The following is an 18,059-nucleotide window of genomic DNA, read 5'->3' as shown; positions in this document are numbered from 1 at the left end:
TACTCCATAGTATTCCATGGATCAGTGGGACAGTGCTCAAGTCTGTACTTCCATGATTCTTCTAGTTGAGGAGTGGTGAATTCCTCCGACTTCCGGCATACATCAACATTTACCACAATAAGAGTGATAAGAAAAACAGTGGCAATATCCATCATTGTCATTGCAAATCATGAGCAATTCGTTTATTGATGGGCACTTGGGCCGTTTCCAGATATTAGCTATTGTAAACTGTGCTGCTATGAACACAGGGGTGCATCCATTCTTTCTGATTGGTGTTTCAGGTCTCTTAGGATATATTACTGGAAGTGGGGTCCCTGGGTCAAATGGCAGTTCTGTATTTAATTTTTTGAGGAAACTCCATACCGTTTTCCATAATGGCTGCACCAGTCTGCATTCCCACCAGCAGTGCACTAGGGTTCCCTTTTCTCCGCATCCTCGCCAGCACTTGACATTTGTTGATGGTAGCCATTCTGACAGGTGTGAGTGAGGTGATACCTCATTGTCATTTTAATTTGCATCTCTCTGATGATCAATGACTTTGAGCATTTTTTCATGCCTCTTGGTCATCTATATGTCCACTTTGGAGAAGTGTCTATTTAGGTCCTTTGTCCATTTTTTAATTTGATTGTCTTCTTTTGTTAAGTTGTATGAGTTCTTTATATATATTTTTTATATGAACTCTTTATCAGATGTGTCATTGCCAAATATATTCTCCCACACATGGGCTCTTTTCGTCTTGTTGATGTCTTCTCTTGCTGTGTAGAACCTTTTTATTTTGACGTAGTCCCATGTGTTTATTTTCTCCTTAGTTTCCTTTGCCCTAGGACAGTGGTTGGCAAACTGCAGCTCGCGAGCCACATGCGGCTCTTTGGCCCCTTGAGTGTTGCCACGAAGTTTCAATCACACTGTACATGCACGCCCGCACGTGGTATTTTGTGGAAGAGCCACACTCAAGGGGCCCCAGTTTGCCGACCACTGCTCTAGGAGATGTATCCATAAACATATTGCTACGAGAGATATCTGAGATTTTGATGCCTATGGTTTCATGTAGGATTTTTATGGTTTTCTGACATATTTAAATCTTTTATCCATTTTGAATTTATTCTTTTTTTTAATATATTTTATTGATTATTTTACAGAGAAGAAGGGAGAGAGATAGAGAGTTAGAAACATCGATGAGAGAGAAACATCAATCAGCTGCCTCCTGCACATCTCCTACTGGGGATGTGCCCGCAACCCAGGTACATGCCCTTGACCGGAATCGAACCTGGGACCTTTCAGTCCGCGAGCCGACGCTCTATCCACTGAGCCAAACCGGTTTCGGCGATTTTGAATTTATTCTTGTGTATAGTGTAAGTTGGTGGTCTAGTTTCCTTTTTTGCATGTATCTGTTCAATTTCCCCAACACTGTTTATTGAAGAGACTGTCTTGACTCCATTGTATTCTCTTGCCTCCTTTGTCAAATACTAATTAAATGTAATGGCTTGGATCGATTTCTGGGGGGGTCTCTGTTCTGTCCCATTGATCTATATGCCTGTTCTTGTGCCAGTACCAGCCTGTTTTGATTATGGTGGCTTTGCAGTATAACTTGATATCTGGTATTGTGATTCCTCCAACTTTGTTTTTCTTTCTCAAGATTGCTGCAGGTATTCAGGGTCTTTTTTGGTTCCATATAAATTTTTGGAGTATTTGTTCTAGATCTGTGAAATATGCTGTTGGTATTTTAATAGGGATCACATTGAATCTTATCTTGTATTTAATGCAGCTCTTGAACACCAGAAAAGTCAAACTCCTTTTAAGATGAGATGCCAAACACAGCTCTTTGTGTTTCTCTTATAGGAGATAGGATCTTGTTTGGATAATTGCAATAACCTGGGTTCTCATGGAAGGCCATTTTCACCCATCAGCATAGCTTTCTCTCAATCCAATGACATAAGATCGATTAACATTTTTTAATTGATTTCAGAGAGGAAGGGAGAGGGAGAGAAATAGAAACATTAATGAGTGAGAATCATCCATTGGCTGCCTCCAGCATGCCCCCTGAAACCCAGGCATGTGCCCTGACCAGGAATCAAATCAGGACCTCCTGATTCATGGGTCGACACTCAACCACTGAATTATACCAGTCGGGTCTTTTATAGTATGTTTTGATCTCTGGTACCTACTTCCTGAAACACAACTTTTCTTGGCCTCCTTGACTTGACACGTCTATTTCTATTGATACTTCTCTGGCAACTCCTCAATCAGAGAGAGAAACATGGATGAGGGAAAATGATTGATTGGTTGCCTCCTGCAAGCCCCCTACTGGGGACTCAAGCCTGCAACCCAGGCATGTGCCCTTGTCTGGAATTGAACCTGGGACCCTTCAGTTCGCAGGCTGACACTATCCACTCAACCAAACTGGCTAGGGCTTTTTTATTTTTAATACAGATTTTTTTTTTATTGACTTCACAGAGGAAGGAAGGGGAGAGAGAGACAGACAGACATTGATTGGCTGCCTCCTGCATGCCCCCTACTGGGGATCGAGCCTGCAAATTAGGCATGTGCCCTTTACTGGAATCGAACCCGGGATCCTTTAGTCTGCAGGCTGACACTCTATCCACTGAGGAAAACCAGCTAGGGCTCCCTGGGTGATCTTATCCAATCCCATGCTGATGACACCCAAACACTTATCTCTATTCCTAAATATCTGTTCAATGAAATGGCAAACTCAACCTATCAAAAACTGAACTCATCTTTTCTCCCTATCCACACCTCCAAAAAACTGAATCCTACCCGTGTTCTTTAAAAAAAAAAAAGTTTTAAAAATGTTTTTTAATTGATTTCAGAAAGGAAGGGAGAGGGAGAGAGAGAAACATCAATGATGAAAGAGAATCATTGATCAACTGCCTTCTGCATGCCCCACACTGGGGATGGATCTGCAACCTAGGCATGTACCCTGACCCAGAATCGAACCATGACCTCCTGGTTCATAAGTTGACACTCAACCACTGAGCCATGGTTGGAAGGGCTACTCTAGTGTTCTTTCTTTGAATGACACAACTGGCCCTAGAGATGCTGGCGTGAAAAACCTGCTTGTCTTCTTGAAAGCCACTCTCTAGCCCTCCTCTTCTTCCTGGGATCAACCACCAAGTAATGCTCATTGGACCTCCTAAGTATCTCTCTAGAGTTCACGCAGTTCTCTCCACCGACTGTGACCACTCAGCTCAGGCCTCTTTCACCATGCAGTTGGGTAACTGTAGTTGCTAGCTCTAACTGGTATCCCTGCCTCCTCTCTTATCCTACCTGTAATCTAATCTCTACACTACAGCCAGTGTAGAGATTAAATTTACATTTAATGCTACTCCCCTACTTAAACCTTTCAAAGGTTCTCCATCACTTACAGGATCAAGTTCAAACATGGGTTATAAAGCCTTGCCATGATCTGGCTCCTGTTTGTCCACCACAGCCTTAACTCTTTATAACCTGATTTTTTAAAAAATTCCTCCTCCTAGGACATTTTTTTCTTCTTCATTGATTCCAGAGAGAGAGAGCAAGGGAGAGGGAGAGAGAAATATCGATTTGTTGCCTCACACATGCGCCCCCACCGCTCATCGAACCTACAACCTGGGTATGTGCCCTGAGCCGGAATTGAACCTGCGACCCTTCGGTGCACCGGGCGGCGCTCTAACCACTGAGCGCACCATCCAAGGCCTGAATTCTTTTCATTCCTTGAATAGAGGATGTTCTTGTCTCTAACGTTCTCCAAGATGACTAGGTCCTCCTCCTCACCTTTATTCACCCCACAGGTCAGTTTCTTGGGCACATTGTCTCTGGACTACCCCTTGCTCCCACCTCGTCTAGGTTAGGTGTCCCTGTCCTTCACCTCCACTGCCAGTGTGCTGTATGATTCATGGCGTTGCATTGTCTGCAGGCAGTGGGCCTCTGGAGCACAGCCTCCGCCTCGGTCTGGTTTGCCACGGAGCGTCCAGCACCTAGGACAGGGCCTGGCACCAAGTCGGCGCACAATGAATAGTGGACGCGGGGGGCGGAGGGTGCGTGCGGGCCGGTGTCCTCTGGGAGGCAGCGCTCCGCGGCGGAGACCAGGGCGAGGGTGTGAGGGAGGGAGCGCCAGGCTCAAGTCCCACCCCAGCACAGTCGGCCCCGTACTGCTGTGGCGCCGCGTCGGCTTCCGGCCCAACCTGCCGGAAGTGGAAGCACAGGCTTCCCATAAGGCCTCGCGGCGCGCCTATTCAAACCGCAAGGCGGAGAGGAGGTCGCGATGGCAGCTCCGGAGCCGGAAGTGCGGTCCTTGACCGCAGCCCCAGGTAAGGCAGGGGGTCCGGATCCCGGGATGCCTGGGGGACCTGTTCGCTCCCCGCCGCCGCCCCCTCCCGTCATGTTCCCCTGGCCCCTTCTCTGGCCTGTCTTCCCTTTCCCTGTCCGCATTTCTGGTCTTCCCTCCCGGCTCTGGCTCGGCCAGAGTGACTGCCAGCGCCCCACGGCCCCGATCCCATTGGTTCACCCCACTCTGCCTTCATCTGGGCGGCGTTCTGGAGCCTGCTGGGCTACACGTTCTTTCCGTTCAGACCCGGGCCGCCACTGAGTCAGTCCCCGGCCTCGGAGTTGCGCCCCCGCCCCGCGTTCTCACCAGCCCGCCGTCACTTACATCACTTTAGGCGACTGGGATTAGGAATCGTCCCACCTCCACCCACACTGGAGTTGGCGAAGGGAATGTGCACGTGTCGGGGTTGGGGTGGCTAACAGGGGACGAGAAGGCTGCCTTTGGCCTTTGAGTTTGTAACTTTTCTCTTTCTTGTCCCTCTGCGCGCCCGCCAGGTTTGGAGTGGTATGAGGAGGCGGAGGACTCCCACGCCCCCCACATAGAACTCCTGGACACGACCGCCGCCCCGGAACTTCCCAGCCGCTCCGAGCCTTTTCGCCCCCGCCATGGCCTGGTGCCCGTGGTGTTCCCCGGGCCTGTCAGCCAGGAAGGCTGCTGTCAGTTTACGTGTGAATTTCTAAAGCATGTCATGTACCAGCGCCTGCAACTCCCTCTGCCCTACGAGCAGCTGAAGCACTTCTACCGACAGTCTTCTCCCCAGGTGGGCACAGCTTTCCGAGCGAGCTGGTGGGGAGGCTTCGTGGCGGTTCCGTGGGAGGAAGGTTCAAAAGGTCTAAGGAATCTGCAGGATGTGTCAGCGTCAGCAGCTGGGAGGAATGTGTTTCATCCCGTGGTTTGAGTCCCTTCGATCGTCTAGCCCTCCCCACTGTTTCTCTTGTTTTCTTTTTCCGAAACCCTTATTGTGCTACATTTGGACTTCATGGATTGACCCTTTAATTTTAATGTCTTTTCTCTCCACATTTTTATTTTTGTCTCTTTGTTTTTATGTTCTACTTTCTGGGGGACTTCTTTGACTAATTTATTTATTTATTTAAAAATATATTTTATTGATTTCAGAGAGGAAGGGAGAGGGAGAGATAGAAACATCGATGATGAGAGAGAATCATTGATTGGCTGCCTCCTGCATGCCCCCTACTGGGGTGTTAGCGTGCAACCCTAGCATGTGCCCTGACTGGGAATCAAACTGTGACCTCCAAGTTCAGTGATGGTGAACCTTTTGAGCTCAGCGTGTCAGCATTTTGAAAAACCCTAACTTAACTCTGGTGCCGTGTCAAATATAGAAATTTTTCGATATTTGCAACCATAGTAAAACAAAGACATATCCTATCTAATAAAAGAGAAATATGGAATTAGCGTAGGACCCTGACTCTTCCCATTGGCTAATCAGGGCGATATGCAAATTAACTGTCAGCCAAGATGGCAGCCGGCAGCCAGGCAGCTGGAAGCGAAAATGAGGCTTGCTTGCTTCAGTGACGAGGACTTCAACGTTCCCTGCCTGCCTTGCCGCCCTCTGAGCTTGCAGTTTGAAACATTGTAACAAATATAGAAGCTAAACAAAACCCCAGAAACCTGCTTTCAGCCGGCCGGGATCTCAGAGCTGGAGTTATACATTGTTTCGATTATAGAACCCAAACAAACCAGATACCTACTTTCAGCAGCAGAGGCCTCAGAGCTGGAGCCAGAGCTAAAGCTGGCCCAGAATAAAAAAGAAAAAAGAAAAAAAGGAGCAGTTGGGAGCTTCAGTCACCCGCCAGCCTGAAAACAGCCCTCAGCCCCTCACCCAGACTGGCCAGGCACCCCAGTGGGGACCCCCACCCTGATACAGAACAACCTTCAGGGCAAACCAGCCAGCCCCACCCATGCACCAGGCCTCTATCCTATATAGTAAAAGGGTAATATGCCTCCCAGCACCAGGACCAGCGGAGCCGAGAGGCCTCCCAGCACCAGGATCAGCGGAGCCGAGAGGCCTCCCGGCACCGGGATCAGCATGACAGGGGGCAGCGCCAAAACCCCCTGATCATCCTGTGGCTGTGTGTGTGACAGGGGGCGAGGCCACAACCTCCCTATCCACCCTGCTCTGTTCATGACAGGGGAAGGCGCCCCAACCTCCTGATCAGCCCTGCTCTGTGCCTGATACGGGGGAGCTCCCCAACCCCCTGATCACCCTGCAGCTCTGTGTGTGACAGGGTGCAGCGCCCCAACCCCCCCCTCCTCCCCACGGGCCCTGCTCTGTGTGTGACAGGGTAGAGCCATAACCTCCCTATCGGCCCTGCCCTGAGTGTGAGAGTGGCGGCGCCCCAACCCCCTGATCGGCCCTGCTCTGTGGGTGATAGAGGGCGGTGCCCCAACCCCCTGATCCGCCCTGCTCTGTGTGTGACAGGGGGTGGTGCCCCAACTCCCCTATCGGCCCTACTCTGTGAGTGACAGGGGGGAGCTCCTCAACCCCCTGATCGACCCTGCTCTGTGTGTGACAGGGTACGGAGCCCCAACCCCCCTGATGGGCTTTGCTCTGTGCGTGACAGGGGGCAGCACCCCAACCCCCTGATTGTCCCTGCTCTGTGCGTGACACGGGGTGGTGCCGCAACCTCCCCATCGACCCTGCCTTGAGTGTGACAGGGGGCGGTGCCCTAACCCCCCAATCGGCCCTACCCTGAGCGTGACTGAGGGTGGCATCGCAACCTCCCAATCTGCCCTGCTCTGTGCATGACAGGGGGCGGCACCCCAACTCCCCAATCGGCCCTGCTCTGAGCCCGTCTAGGGGCTGCACCTAGGGATTGGGCCTGCCCTCTGCCACCTGGGAGCAGGCCTAAGCCAGCAGGGCGTTATCTCCCGAGGGGTCCCAGACTGCGAGAGGGCACAGGCCAGGCTGAGGGACCCTCCCTCCCCCCCCCCCCGAGTGCACAAATTTTTGTGCACCGGGCCTCTAGTATATATATTTAAATTAAATCTTTATTGTTCAGATTATTACAGTTGTTCCTCTTTTTCCCCCCCATAGCTCTCCTCCACTCGGTTCCCACTCCACCCTCTGACCCTTACCCCCCCCCCCGCCCCCCACCGTCCTCATCCATAGGTGTACGATTTTTGTCCAGTCTCTTCCCGCACCCCCCACACCCCTTCCCCCCTCCAAGAATAGTCAGTCCACTCCCTTTCTATGCCCCTGATTCTATTATATTCACCAGTTTATGTTCATCAGATTTTTTATTCACTTGATTTTTAGATTCACTTGTTGATAGATATGTATTTGTTGTTCATAATTTGTATCTTTTTTTTTTGAATGTGTATTTGATAATTTGTATCTTTACCTTTTTCTTCTTCTTCCTGTTTTTAAAGGATACCTTTCAGCATTTCATGTAATACTGGTTTGGTGGTGATGAACTCCTTTAGCTTTTTCTTATCCGTGAAGCTCTTTATCTGACCTTCAATTCTGAATGATAGCTTTGCTGGGTAAAGTAATCTTGGTTGTAGGTTCTTGCTATTCATCACTTTGAATATTTCTTGCCACTCCCTTCTGGCCTGCATAGTTTCTGTTGAGAAATCAGCTGACAGTCGTTTGGGTCCTCCCTTGTAGGTAACTAACCGTTTTTCTCTTGCTGCTTTTAAGATTCTCTCTTTGTCTTTTGTTCTTGGCATTTTAATTATGATGTGTCTTGGTGTGGTCCTCTTTGGATTCCTTTTGTTTGGGGTTCTCTGTGCTTCCTGGACTTGTAAGTCTATTTCTTTCACCAGGTAGGGGAAGTTTTCTGTCATTATTTCTTCAAATAGGTTTTCAATGTCTTGCTCTCTCTCTTCTTCTGGCACCCCTATAATTCAGATGTTGGTACGCTTGAAGCTGTCCCAGAGGCTCCTTACACTATCTTCATATTTTTGGATTCTTTTTTCTTTTTGTTTTTCCGATTGGGTGATTTTTGCTTCTTCGTATTTCAAATCTTTGACTTGATTCTTGAGATCCTTTAGTCTGCTGTTGGAACTCTGTATAATATTCTTTATTTCAGTCAGTGTATGCTTAATTTCTAGTTGGCACTTTTTCATAACCTCGAGGGTCTCACTAGATTTCTTGAGAGTCTCACTAAATGTATCGGCTGTTTCTAGAAAATTCTTGAAAAACCTTATAACTGTGGTATTGAACTCTATATCCAGTAGTTTGCTTTCCTCCATTTCTGTTATTTGTGACCTGTTTCTTTGTCTCTGCATTTTTTATGCTTCCCTGTGTTGATAGAGTGGCTTTCTGTGCTAGGTGTCCTATAGGGCCCAGTGGCTCAGCCTCCCCAATTACCTGAGGTGGACACTCTTGGTGCACCCCTTCGTGGGCGTTGTGCACAATCTTGTTGTAGTTAAGCCTTGATTGTTGTAGATATCACTGGGAGGAATTGACCTCCAGGCCAATTGGCTGTGAGAATCAGCTGTGTCTATGGTGGGAGAACTTCTGTGCTGGAGACACCATTCTGGGGCAAGACTTGCTTCAGTGGGGCTTTGATGCTCACTGAGTCTGCCCCCTGAGTGTGTCCCTTATGGATCTGAGGAGTTGTAATCTGGATGGTGCCGGAAGCCAGTCCATCCTTGCTGCTTGACACAGTCACTGCAGGAAATAAACATCTGCACAGCATATGTTTCAAGGGACCTGGCGTATATAGCATACTGTTCTTAATATGTTTGCTCCCCTTAGCGCTGTGTGTTTTAACCAAGGTCACCTCTCCGAGAAAGGTTGTTTCCCCAGGTAGGGATTTTTCCCTGAAGTTAGGGAGGGGATGAAACTCCTTAACTAAGTGCCAGGCGGGTAGTTAATCACTTTAACTACAAACAATCATGCTTAAGCTACATAATCTTTACTCCCTGGAATGGAGATAAGAAACGCCCTAACCTTTGTAATAGAAATTGACAGGATTAAAATCAACTGGTATAAATACAGATGTAACAAGACAATAAACAGCAGAACCTCTCTGGAGATCCAGACCAGAACTTGGCTGGAGATCCTGGCTGGAGATCCTGGCTAGGCTGCTGATCAACTGAACACTGTCTCTGTGTCCTTCCTTCTTCGCCGACTCTGTCTACGCCTTTGGGAACCCCTGGACCTGCTGGGGTTGGACCCCGGCAGGATGGTCCCACTCTGACCACTGGGTACACTGGCTCTTGGATCTCTAAGGAGGTGCTAATTTAGCCTCTGCCTGAGGCTACCTAGCAGGAGCTATGGAGAGATCTGCAGATTCCTCTTCTTTGTTTGGGGTTTGGAGGTGCCCAGATGAGGCCCAGCTGTGAAGCAATGCAAGCTGCTGTGGGCCTTGGGCCTTCTTTTGGAAGTTCTGGGTCTCTCTGACCCAGCTGCAGTTTGTTAGGTAATTTTCAGATAGCAAAGGGCCAGGCCTTTCATATGCAAAAGCCTCTGCACACAGCTTGGGTGGGTTGGGGGTCTCAGGGGATCAACAGGGCGGAGCAAACCGCTATGGATGCTCCTCAGTCCTACCCTAAGAGGCCCTGCATCTCAGTGTCCCAGTAATCGCCGCAAGCACCTCTGAGAGAAAGCCGCCCTCGAGTTCCGACTGATGCCAGACAGTCCAGTTTCTCCCTGTATGAGTCTGGGTCCCCAGAGACCCACCCAGAATAGGAGTTCAGAGCAGCTGGGAGCTTGACACTCCCTCCTGATTGAAAAAGACAACCTTGTCCCCAGTTGCTAGCCCTCTCCACGTGTGCCTCTGCACCTCTGCACTTTACTTCCACACCTTCTCTGAGTCTCAGTGTGCTTCCCTCCCTCCTTCTAGTTGTAGAATTTCCACTCGGCCAGCCTTCCTGTGATTCTGGATGATGTCCGTTTTGTCTTTTAGTTGTATTTTTGAAGTAGTTGTGTGAGGCAGCAATTTCAGGTGTTTACCTATGCTGCCATCTTGGTTTTCAGATTTATATTTTTGATATTTATTTTATATATATAAATGCCATTTAACAAAGAAAAATCAACCAAAAAATGAGTTTGTGTGTCACTTCTGACACGTGTGTCATAGGTTTGCCATCACTGTCCTAGTTCATAGATAGACGCTCAACCACTGAGCCATGCTGGCCGGGTCGCATGTTCCTTTTTTTTTTTTTTTTTTTTTAATATATTTTATTGATTTTTTACAGAGAGGAAGGGAGAGAGATAGAGAGTTAGAAACATCGATGAGAGAGAATCACCGATCAGTTGCCTCCTGCACATCTCCCACTGGGGATATGCCCGCAACCCAGGTACATGCCCTTGACCAGAATCGAACCTGGGACCTCTCAGTCCGCAGGCCGACGCTCTATCCACTGAGCCAAACCGGTTTCGGCCGCATGTTCCTTTTTTTTAATTTATTTTTAAATTTTATTGGGGGTGACATTGGGCAACATGAACATATGGGTTTCAGGTATGGAGTTCTAAGTTACAAAATATGTTTATAGCACCATGTGCCCACCGCCCAAAGTCAGATCTTCTCCTGTCACCTGTATGGTCCTTTTTAATAGCATCCTGTTTTATGTGTGTATGAACCTCTCTTACCTGAAGATATCAATTACTGTATTTTTGAGGTTTTCCTATGTTCCTTGCCGTGTCTCTGTTTCTTTCAGATTCCTTTTCCTATTTGTTTTGGTCTTTGACTTTCATGTTAGAGGCTTTTAGTCTGTGTCTGCTGAATATTTAAGAATAAGTCATTGAAAGCTCTGTATGCATGGCTGGGTCTTGTGAGCTGATAAGACTTTAAGGATATTGGTGGCAGCCTAGTGGTCTCTTTGGAAGACTCCTAAAAAGTCTTCTTTCTGAAAGTTTTGGGGTGTTTTTACTGTAGTTGATTTCTAATTTCATTCCACTGTGATCTGAGAAGATGCTTGATATGATTTCCATCTTCTTGAACGTGTAGAGACTTGTTTTGTGTCCTAACATGTCTATTTTTGTGAATGACCCATGTGCACTTGAGAAGAATGTATATTCTGCAGCTTTGGGGTAAAATGTTCTATAAATGTCAATGAAATCCATCTGATCCAGTGTGTCCTTTAGAGTCACTGCTTCCTTGTTAATTTTTTGTCTGGAAGATCTATCCAGTGAAATCAGTGGGGTGTTAAAGTCCCCAGCTATAACTGTATTGTCAATCGCTCCCTTATTGTTCTCTAGAAGATTTTTTATATATTTAAGTGCTCCTATATTAGGTGTATATATGTTTACTAGGGTTATATCCTCTTGTTAGATCAATTCCTTCAGTATTATGTAGTGGCCTTTGTTGTCTCTTGTGATGGCTTCATTTTGAAGTCTATTTTATCAGATATGAGTATTGCTATTCCAAATTTTTTTTCTTTTCCATTTGCATGGAAAATTTTTTTCCATCCTTCACTCTCATCCCATGTGTGTCTTTTGTTCTGAGGTGGGTCTCTTGTAGACAGCATATAGTTGGGTCATTTTGTATCCATTCAGCTACCCTATGTCTTTTGATGGGAGCATTTCATCCATTTACATTTAAGGTTATTAATAGGTACTTACTTATTGTCATTTTAATTCTGTATGCCTAGGTTTCTCTCTATTTCTTCTCATTACAGCAGTCCCTTTATCATTTCTTATAGTGCTGGCTTGGTGGTGATATACTCCTTTAGCCTTTTTTTTTGTCTGGGAAACTCTTTATTTGACCATCTATTTTGAATGATTGCCTTGCTGGATATAGTAATCTGGGTCTCAGATCCTTGCTTTCCATTATCTTGAGTACTTCATGCCATTCCCTTCTGGCATGTAGAGTTTCTGATGAGAAATCAGGTGTCAGCCTTATGGGAGCTCCTTTGTAGGTAACAGTTTGCTTTTCTCTTGCTGCCTTTAAGATTCCCTCTTTTTCTTTAATTTTTGGCATTTTTATTATGATGTGTCTGGGCATGGGCCTGTTTGGGTTCTTCTTGCTTGGGGTTCTCTGTGCTTCCTGAACTTGTGTGATGTTTTCCTTTACCAGGTTCGGGAAGTTTTTTGCTGTTATTTCTTCAAACCCGTTCTCTGTCCCTTTCTGCCTCTTCCGGCACACCTGCCATTAGAATATTGTTATGTTTCACGTTGTCCCACAGCTCCCTTAAGCTGTCCTCCTGTTTTTTAATAGTTTTTCTCTTTTTGGTTCTCTGATTGATTTTTTTCAACTCTGTCTAACAATACACTGATTTGATCCTCAACTTCCCCTAATATGTTGTGTATTCCTTCCAATGTGTTCTTTATTTGTGCTATGCCATTCTTTATTTCTATTTTCATAGTTACTATATCTTTTCTCATGCTATTGAGCATCTTTACTATCATTGTTCTGAACTCTATCTCAGATAAATTTCTTATCTCCATTTCATTTATCTCTTCTTCTGGAGAATTCTCTGGTTCTTTCATTTGTGGGTTGTTTCTTTGTCTCCTCATTTTGGCTGCCTGTTTGGTTTTGTGACTCTGTATTAAGTAGATCTGCTATGCCTCTCAATCTCTGGTGCAGGACAGTGTCAAAACCTGTTTCTGACTGGATCAGGCAGAGACTCAAATCCTCCAGAGACCACCTCTGCCTACAGACTTGAATTGCCCTCAGGCAATCATCCACCAGCGTGGCAACAGTTTTTTCAACGGGGTGGGGCAAATGCTTCTGCTTGGTGGCTACTTGTTATTCTCAGCCTCTTAATGGGTCTCAGAAACTCTGTACTGTGAAGCAAGGTTTTTTCCAGTAGAGTGGGTCAGCTGTCATTCCCCCAGGCAAAACCGCCTAGGTCAGTGGTTCTCAACCTTCTGGCCCTTAAATACAGTACCTCATGTTGTGACCCAACCATAAAATTATTTTTGTTGCTATTTCATAACTGTAATGTTGCTACTGTTATGATATGCAGGATGGTCTTAGGCGACCCTTGTGAAAGGGTCGTTCGACTGCCAAAGGGGTCGCGACCCACAGGTTGAGAACTGCTGGCCTAGGTAGCAATTGTCCGTGTGAAGAAGATGACCTCTGCTGCATGAGGGAATGACTCAGCCTAGGAAACTGGAGTGTCGCTTTCTGAGCTCTAACCCCAAAGCCCCCTGATCCTGGCTTCTGCTTACACAGCTCCAGTCCACTTTGCCTTCCCTCTGCTGGAGCACAAGGTGGGTGGCTTCATGCAATTTTGTGCGTTGGCCCTTTAAGAGGGTGCCTGAATTTCCAGCCATCTCTCCCTGGCGCAACCCCACTTTTCACAGCCAGAGGTTATGTGGGTACTCTTCTCAGTTCTGGTGTTCTCTGCTGGGGGGCCAAACTTGGGGATTAGATTCCAGAGTTCTCTCTGGCAACCCCCGACAGCTGAGATACCTCTCCGGAACTTCAATTGTCTGTGGGAGCCCGGCCAGCCGTTTTGCGCCTCCACCCCTCCGACCTGTCTCTATGCCGTCTCCACTTTCTGTCCTCACTTATCAGGGTTCTCTCCAGTGAGTCTTCCATTGATTATCCAGGAAGTTTTTCTGTATTTTAGTTGTAATTCCAGTTTGTCCTGGGAGTGTGTCTATGCAGCATCCATGTACTCTGCTGCCATTTTAATTTATTTTTTATTTATCTTTTTAAAAAAATATATATTTTATTGATTTTTTACAGAGAGAAAGGGAGAGAGATAGAGAGTTAGAAATATAGATGAGAGAGAAACATTGATCAGCTGCCTCCTGCACACTCCCTACTGGGTATGTGCCCGCAACCAAGGTACATGCCCTTGACCGGAATTGAACCTGGAACCTTTGAGTCCGCAGGCCGACACTCTATCCACTGAGCCAAACCAGTTAGGGCTATCATTATTTTTTAAATTATTATTTTTATTGATTTCAGAGAGGAAGGGAGAGGGAGAGAGAGAAACATCAATGATGAGAGAGAATCATTGATTGACTGCTTCCTGCACACCCCACACTGGGGATCAAGCCCGCAACCTGGGCATGTGCCCTTGACTGGAATCGAACCCAGGACCCTTTAGTCCGCAGGCTGACGCTCTATCCACTGAGCAAAACTGGCTAGGGCTCTGCCGCCATTTTTAATCCCCGGTTGGAAAGTTTTCTCTCTGGAGGGAGGAATTTGGCAGGCGATCTGAGGGCCCTCATGTTTTCACTCAGTCCCCATGCGATCACTCTTGTCTTTTGCAGTGCCTGATAGGCAATTCCTGAGCCTTCCTGAGGTTCTGCTGTGTGAGTCGGTTTGCTTTTCACGGGAGTCCCCTCTGTCAACACTTGAACTCTTTCATCTGCTTTCTGTCCTTCAAAAATTGGTTGTTGCTTTTGGCCACTGCTGTCTAATCTCCAGGTCTCTTTGCTCAGGGGTATCCTTCCCTTTCTTTCCGCTCCCTTCCTCCTGCCTCCCCCCTTCCTTCCTTCTCTCTTTTCTCTTTCCTTTCATTTAGTAGTATTCCATATGGGAACACAAATAAGCATATGTTCAATTTGCCATGTTTAATTGGAAGACCAACTCCAGAATCACCTTTATTAAACTACACAATCCTCATTCCTGTTATCACTCCCATTATAGCAAAATTTGCCACCTACTATGCCACCAAATCTTAATGGTGTTAGTTGCTTATTTCTGGATGCCCTCCTACTTCTGAACACTGTCTCTAGTGTTCTAAGTGTGGGGTGGTTATGGTTTTGTACAAAGAATATATTTTCTTTTTTGATATATTGCCCTCTGATAAAACCCAGTGCCTTCGCTGTGGCAGTTCATTGAACTGGAAACCCAGTCCCATAGTCTACTATATCCCAACCAACAGGGTTCTCCGAAGGTCCTAGCTTTCCCTGCCTTGCCTTCTTTCTCACCAGTCTGTCTCCATAGGCAGAGGACCTGGTGAAGAAGAAACCTTGGGCCATCACTGAGGCAAGCAGCAGGAAATGCCAGCAAACCCTGGAAGAACTGGAGAGCGTCCTCAGCCACCTAGAGAGCCTCTTTGCCCGGACCCTAGTGCCACGAGTGCTGATCCTCCTTGGGGGCAGTGTTCTAAATCCCAAAGAATTCTACGAGCTTGACTTGTCTCGCTTGGCCCCCAGCAGCGTGGACCAGAGGGTGAGCACAGCAGCTTGTTTGCGCCTTATCTTCCGCGCCATTTTTATGGCCGATGCCTTCAGTGAGCTTCAGGCTCCTCCACTCATGGGCACCATGGTCATGGCTCAGGGGCACCGCGACTGTGGAGAAGACTGGTTTCGACCCAAGCTGAACTACAGAGTGCCCATGCGGGGCCACAAACTGACTGTGAGCCTGTCCTGTGGCAGGCCCTCCATCCCGGCCACAGCCTGGGAGGATTACATCTGGTTCCAGGCACCAGTGACACTGAAAGGCTTTCACGAGTGAAGGGGGCCGCTTCTTAATCGTGAGCACGTGGCTAATTATCTTTCCTTCTCTGGCACCAAGTCACCCGGCCCTTGCTTGGAAGTGGAGTTGCTTCCTGACGAGAGGAAGGTTCTGTCCTGGCTGCCTGCCTCCCCTTCTCAGACTTCCTGGTGAGCTGATGGTGTGACTGGGCCTGTAATCATCATCACTGAGCACCATCTCTGTGAATCAGAGGTTGACCGGGTCACACTTGACTGTTTGGGGTTGGAAAGCAAATGCGGGCCCATAGACACTATTATGGAGGTGCCTTTTTCTGTGGCCTTTCCGAATTTTTACCAGAGGCATAAATGTTGGTGTGACTCATGAATTTAAATATAAAATGAATGAATATATATTAAATTTTCCCGAAACTCTTGGCTTAAAGAGACTTTCCAGGCTTGAGGCTAGAGTATTTTGTCTTTCTCCCGAGTCTCTTATTTATTTATTTAATTTTAGTTTTTCACCACCAGTTCTTTCTCTTCATCAGCCCCAGGCCAGTCTGGGAAGTTAAGTGACTTGGCCAAGGTTCTGTAGCAGTTTGATGTCAGTTGGGACTAGCGTCCTCACTAGCTAACCCCTAGCCCAACATTCTTTCCTTGTCACATACTGGTTTTGACCCTTAAAACGTGTGCCTGGAGCAGAGGTCACACAGGGGAATGGGCCGAAAGACTAGGCCGAGGAAAGAAAACTGAGGAGCTTTGCAAAATCTGATGTAACTGTGGGCTGAGGCCCCAGGATTGCCCTTTGGGGTCAGCTCCCTGAGGCCACATGTCCCTTGTGGAATTCAGCCCTGCCTGTCGCTGTTGGCAGTACCTGCTTATGTCTTGGAAGCTGAATACATAGTCCTCACCCTGCTGGTGTTGGAGATAGGAGTGTGTCTAGAAATGGGGACAGTATAAATATAGACTATTTTTTATGTTTTAAGAAGAATGTTTTATGTTTTGTCAAGAAAAGAAAATCGTTTATATTTTGTGCCCTCTTTTAAGCACTTCACGTACATTTTATCTAATCGAACAGCCTTGTTTTTTGACATTGTCCCCATTTTATAGGCGAGGCTTGGTTAGATTGAATAACTTGCCCGAGAGTGGAAACCGGAATTCAAACCTGGCACTCGAGGCTGAATGCTTTACCCTGCTGGCATCTGTGTGTTTTACTGTGAAATGATTAATGAGGATTTGCCCTGCCAAAGGTGGTATTGGAAAGCTGCAGGACTCCCCTTTCTGGCTTCATATTGTGTTTCCCTACCTGGGACCGGACAGTAATAGGTGCGGAGTAAACATGGAGTCAATAAAAACAAAAGGTTTGGGTTCTTTTCTGTGCTCTGACCGCCTGAAGCATATTCCACCAGCTAGAATTTTGGCTGTTTTTCCTACCTTACAGAAGAGGAACGGCCATATCTCCCGCTTGGGAAAGGACAGGCTGAGAGCGGGTCTGGCTGAACTGAGGGAGAGTTGAAACGGAGTTATAAATTATTTTGAGGTGGAAGACATTAACCCATGTCAGCTCCCTCGAATACTGATTTTAAAAGGCTTTGTAAACAATATCTGGACAACCAAAACAAAGTCATTATCTGGGTGATTTAGACACTCATTTCTCCATTAGCTTGGCATTGGGGCCCGGGTCATTTTGATTTCATGAGTCTTCTCCAAAGGAATTCAGAAATTAAAAGATCAGTGTGTGCATATATATAGGTATTTTGTATGTTATGTCAATTTTATTTATTTAATTTTATTTTTTCCATCACCACTTGTCCCCTCTATACCTTCTTCCACCTCGTCCACCTCCCCCCTGCAAGGATTAGTTAATATTAACAATAAATCCCACCTTCCCCGACAACAAGCTTGCTAAGGCACCTGTTTGTTTGACCTTGGCTGGGGCCTCCAGAGATGGGGGTGAAGAAGTAGCCAGTCTTTAGCCCAGGAGGTGAAGAGCCCCAGCTGCAGTGGGCTTCCGCCCTTTCGTGTGTTGCTACCATTTGGGCTGAAAAGCAACTGCTGTGGGGCCCAGGTAGGTACATAGGTGGTAGCCGATGGGAAAGTGAAGTCTGTAAATGTCACCCTTTGTACCCCTCTTCAACCCCTCACCCCAGGCACCTTATGCCTTGCCCCATTGCCTCGGTCTTCTTTGGCGCTGAGGTGGAATAGTACTAAGGAAGGGGTAAAGAGAGGCATCTGAAGGTTGAAGAGAGTGAAATGGATGGACCCCATCACGTGAGACCTGTAATTGGCGGCGATTGTCTTAGATGCCTAGCCTTTTAGTGCCAAGAGCATTTGAAATTATTTTCTCCACAGGTAACTGAGGCCAAGAAGGACATCACTGAAGTGAAATAACACAGCTGGCGTCACTGTTGTGTTGTTTTTCTCAAGCCCCCATTACAGTTACAG

At 47.0% G+C, this 18,059-nt stretch overlaps 1 protein-coding gene across 1 annotated transcript; it reads left to right on the top strand.

The window, feature by feature from the left end:
- Positions 1–4,154: 4,154 nt before the first annotated feature.
- MAD2L1BP (MAD2L1 binding protein) lies at positions 4,155–16,063 on the top strand. The gene is made up of 3 exons (XM_059701590.1): positions 4,155–4,307; positions 4,819–5,084; positions 15,145–16,063. Exons 1-3 carry the CDS (start codon positions 4,262–4,264, stop codon positions 15,655–15,657), a joined length of 825 nt encoding a protein of 274 aa, XP_059557573.1. The 5' UTR covers positions 4,155–4,261; the 3' UTR covers positions 15,658–16,063.
- Positions 16,064–18,059: the final 1,996 nt, after the last annotated feature.

The sequence above is a fragment of the Myotis daubentonii genome, chromosome 6 (assembly GCF_963259705.1).
Source record: "Myotis daubentonii chromosome 6, mMyoDau2.1, whole genome shotgun sequence".
Lineage (NCBI taxonomy): Eukaryota > Metazoa > Chordata > Mammalia > Chiroptera > Vespertilionidae > Myotis > Myotis daubentonii.
The sequence above is the reverse complement of the archived record's forward strand: the minus strand, read 5'-3'. Positions and strand labels throughout refer to the sequence as shown.

Coding starts and splice junctions, on each gene's coding strand:
- MAD2L1BP (XM_059701590.1), top strand. CDS start 4,262: ATGGCAGCTCCGGAGCCGGAAGTGCGGTCCTTGACCGCAGCCCCAG. Junction 4,308..4,818: donor GTCCTTGACCGCAGCCCCAG/GTAAGGCAGGGG, acceptor CGCGCCCGCCAG/GTTTGGAGTGGTATGAGGAG. Junction 5,085..15,144: donor ACCGACAGTCTTCTCCCCAG/GTGGGCACAGCT, acceptor CTGTCTCCATAG/GCAGAGGACCTGGTGAAGAA.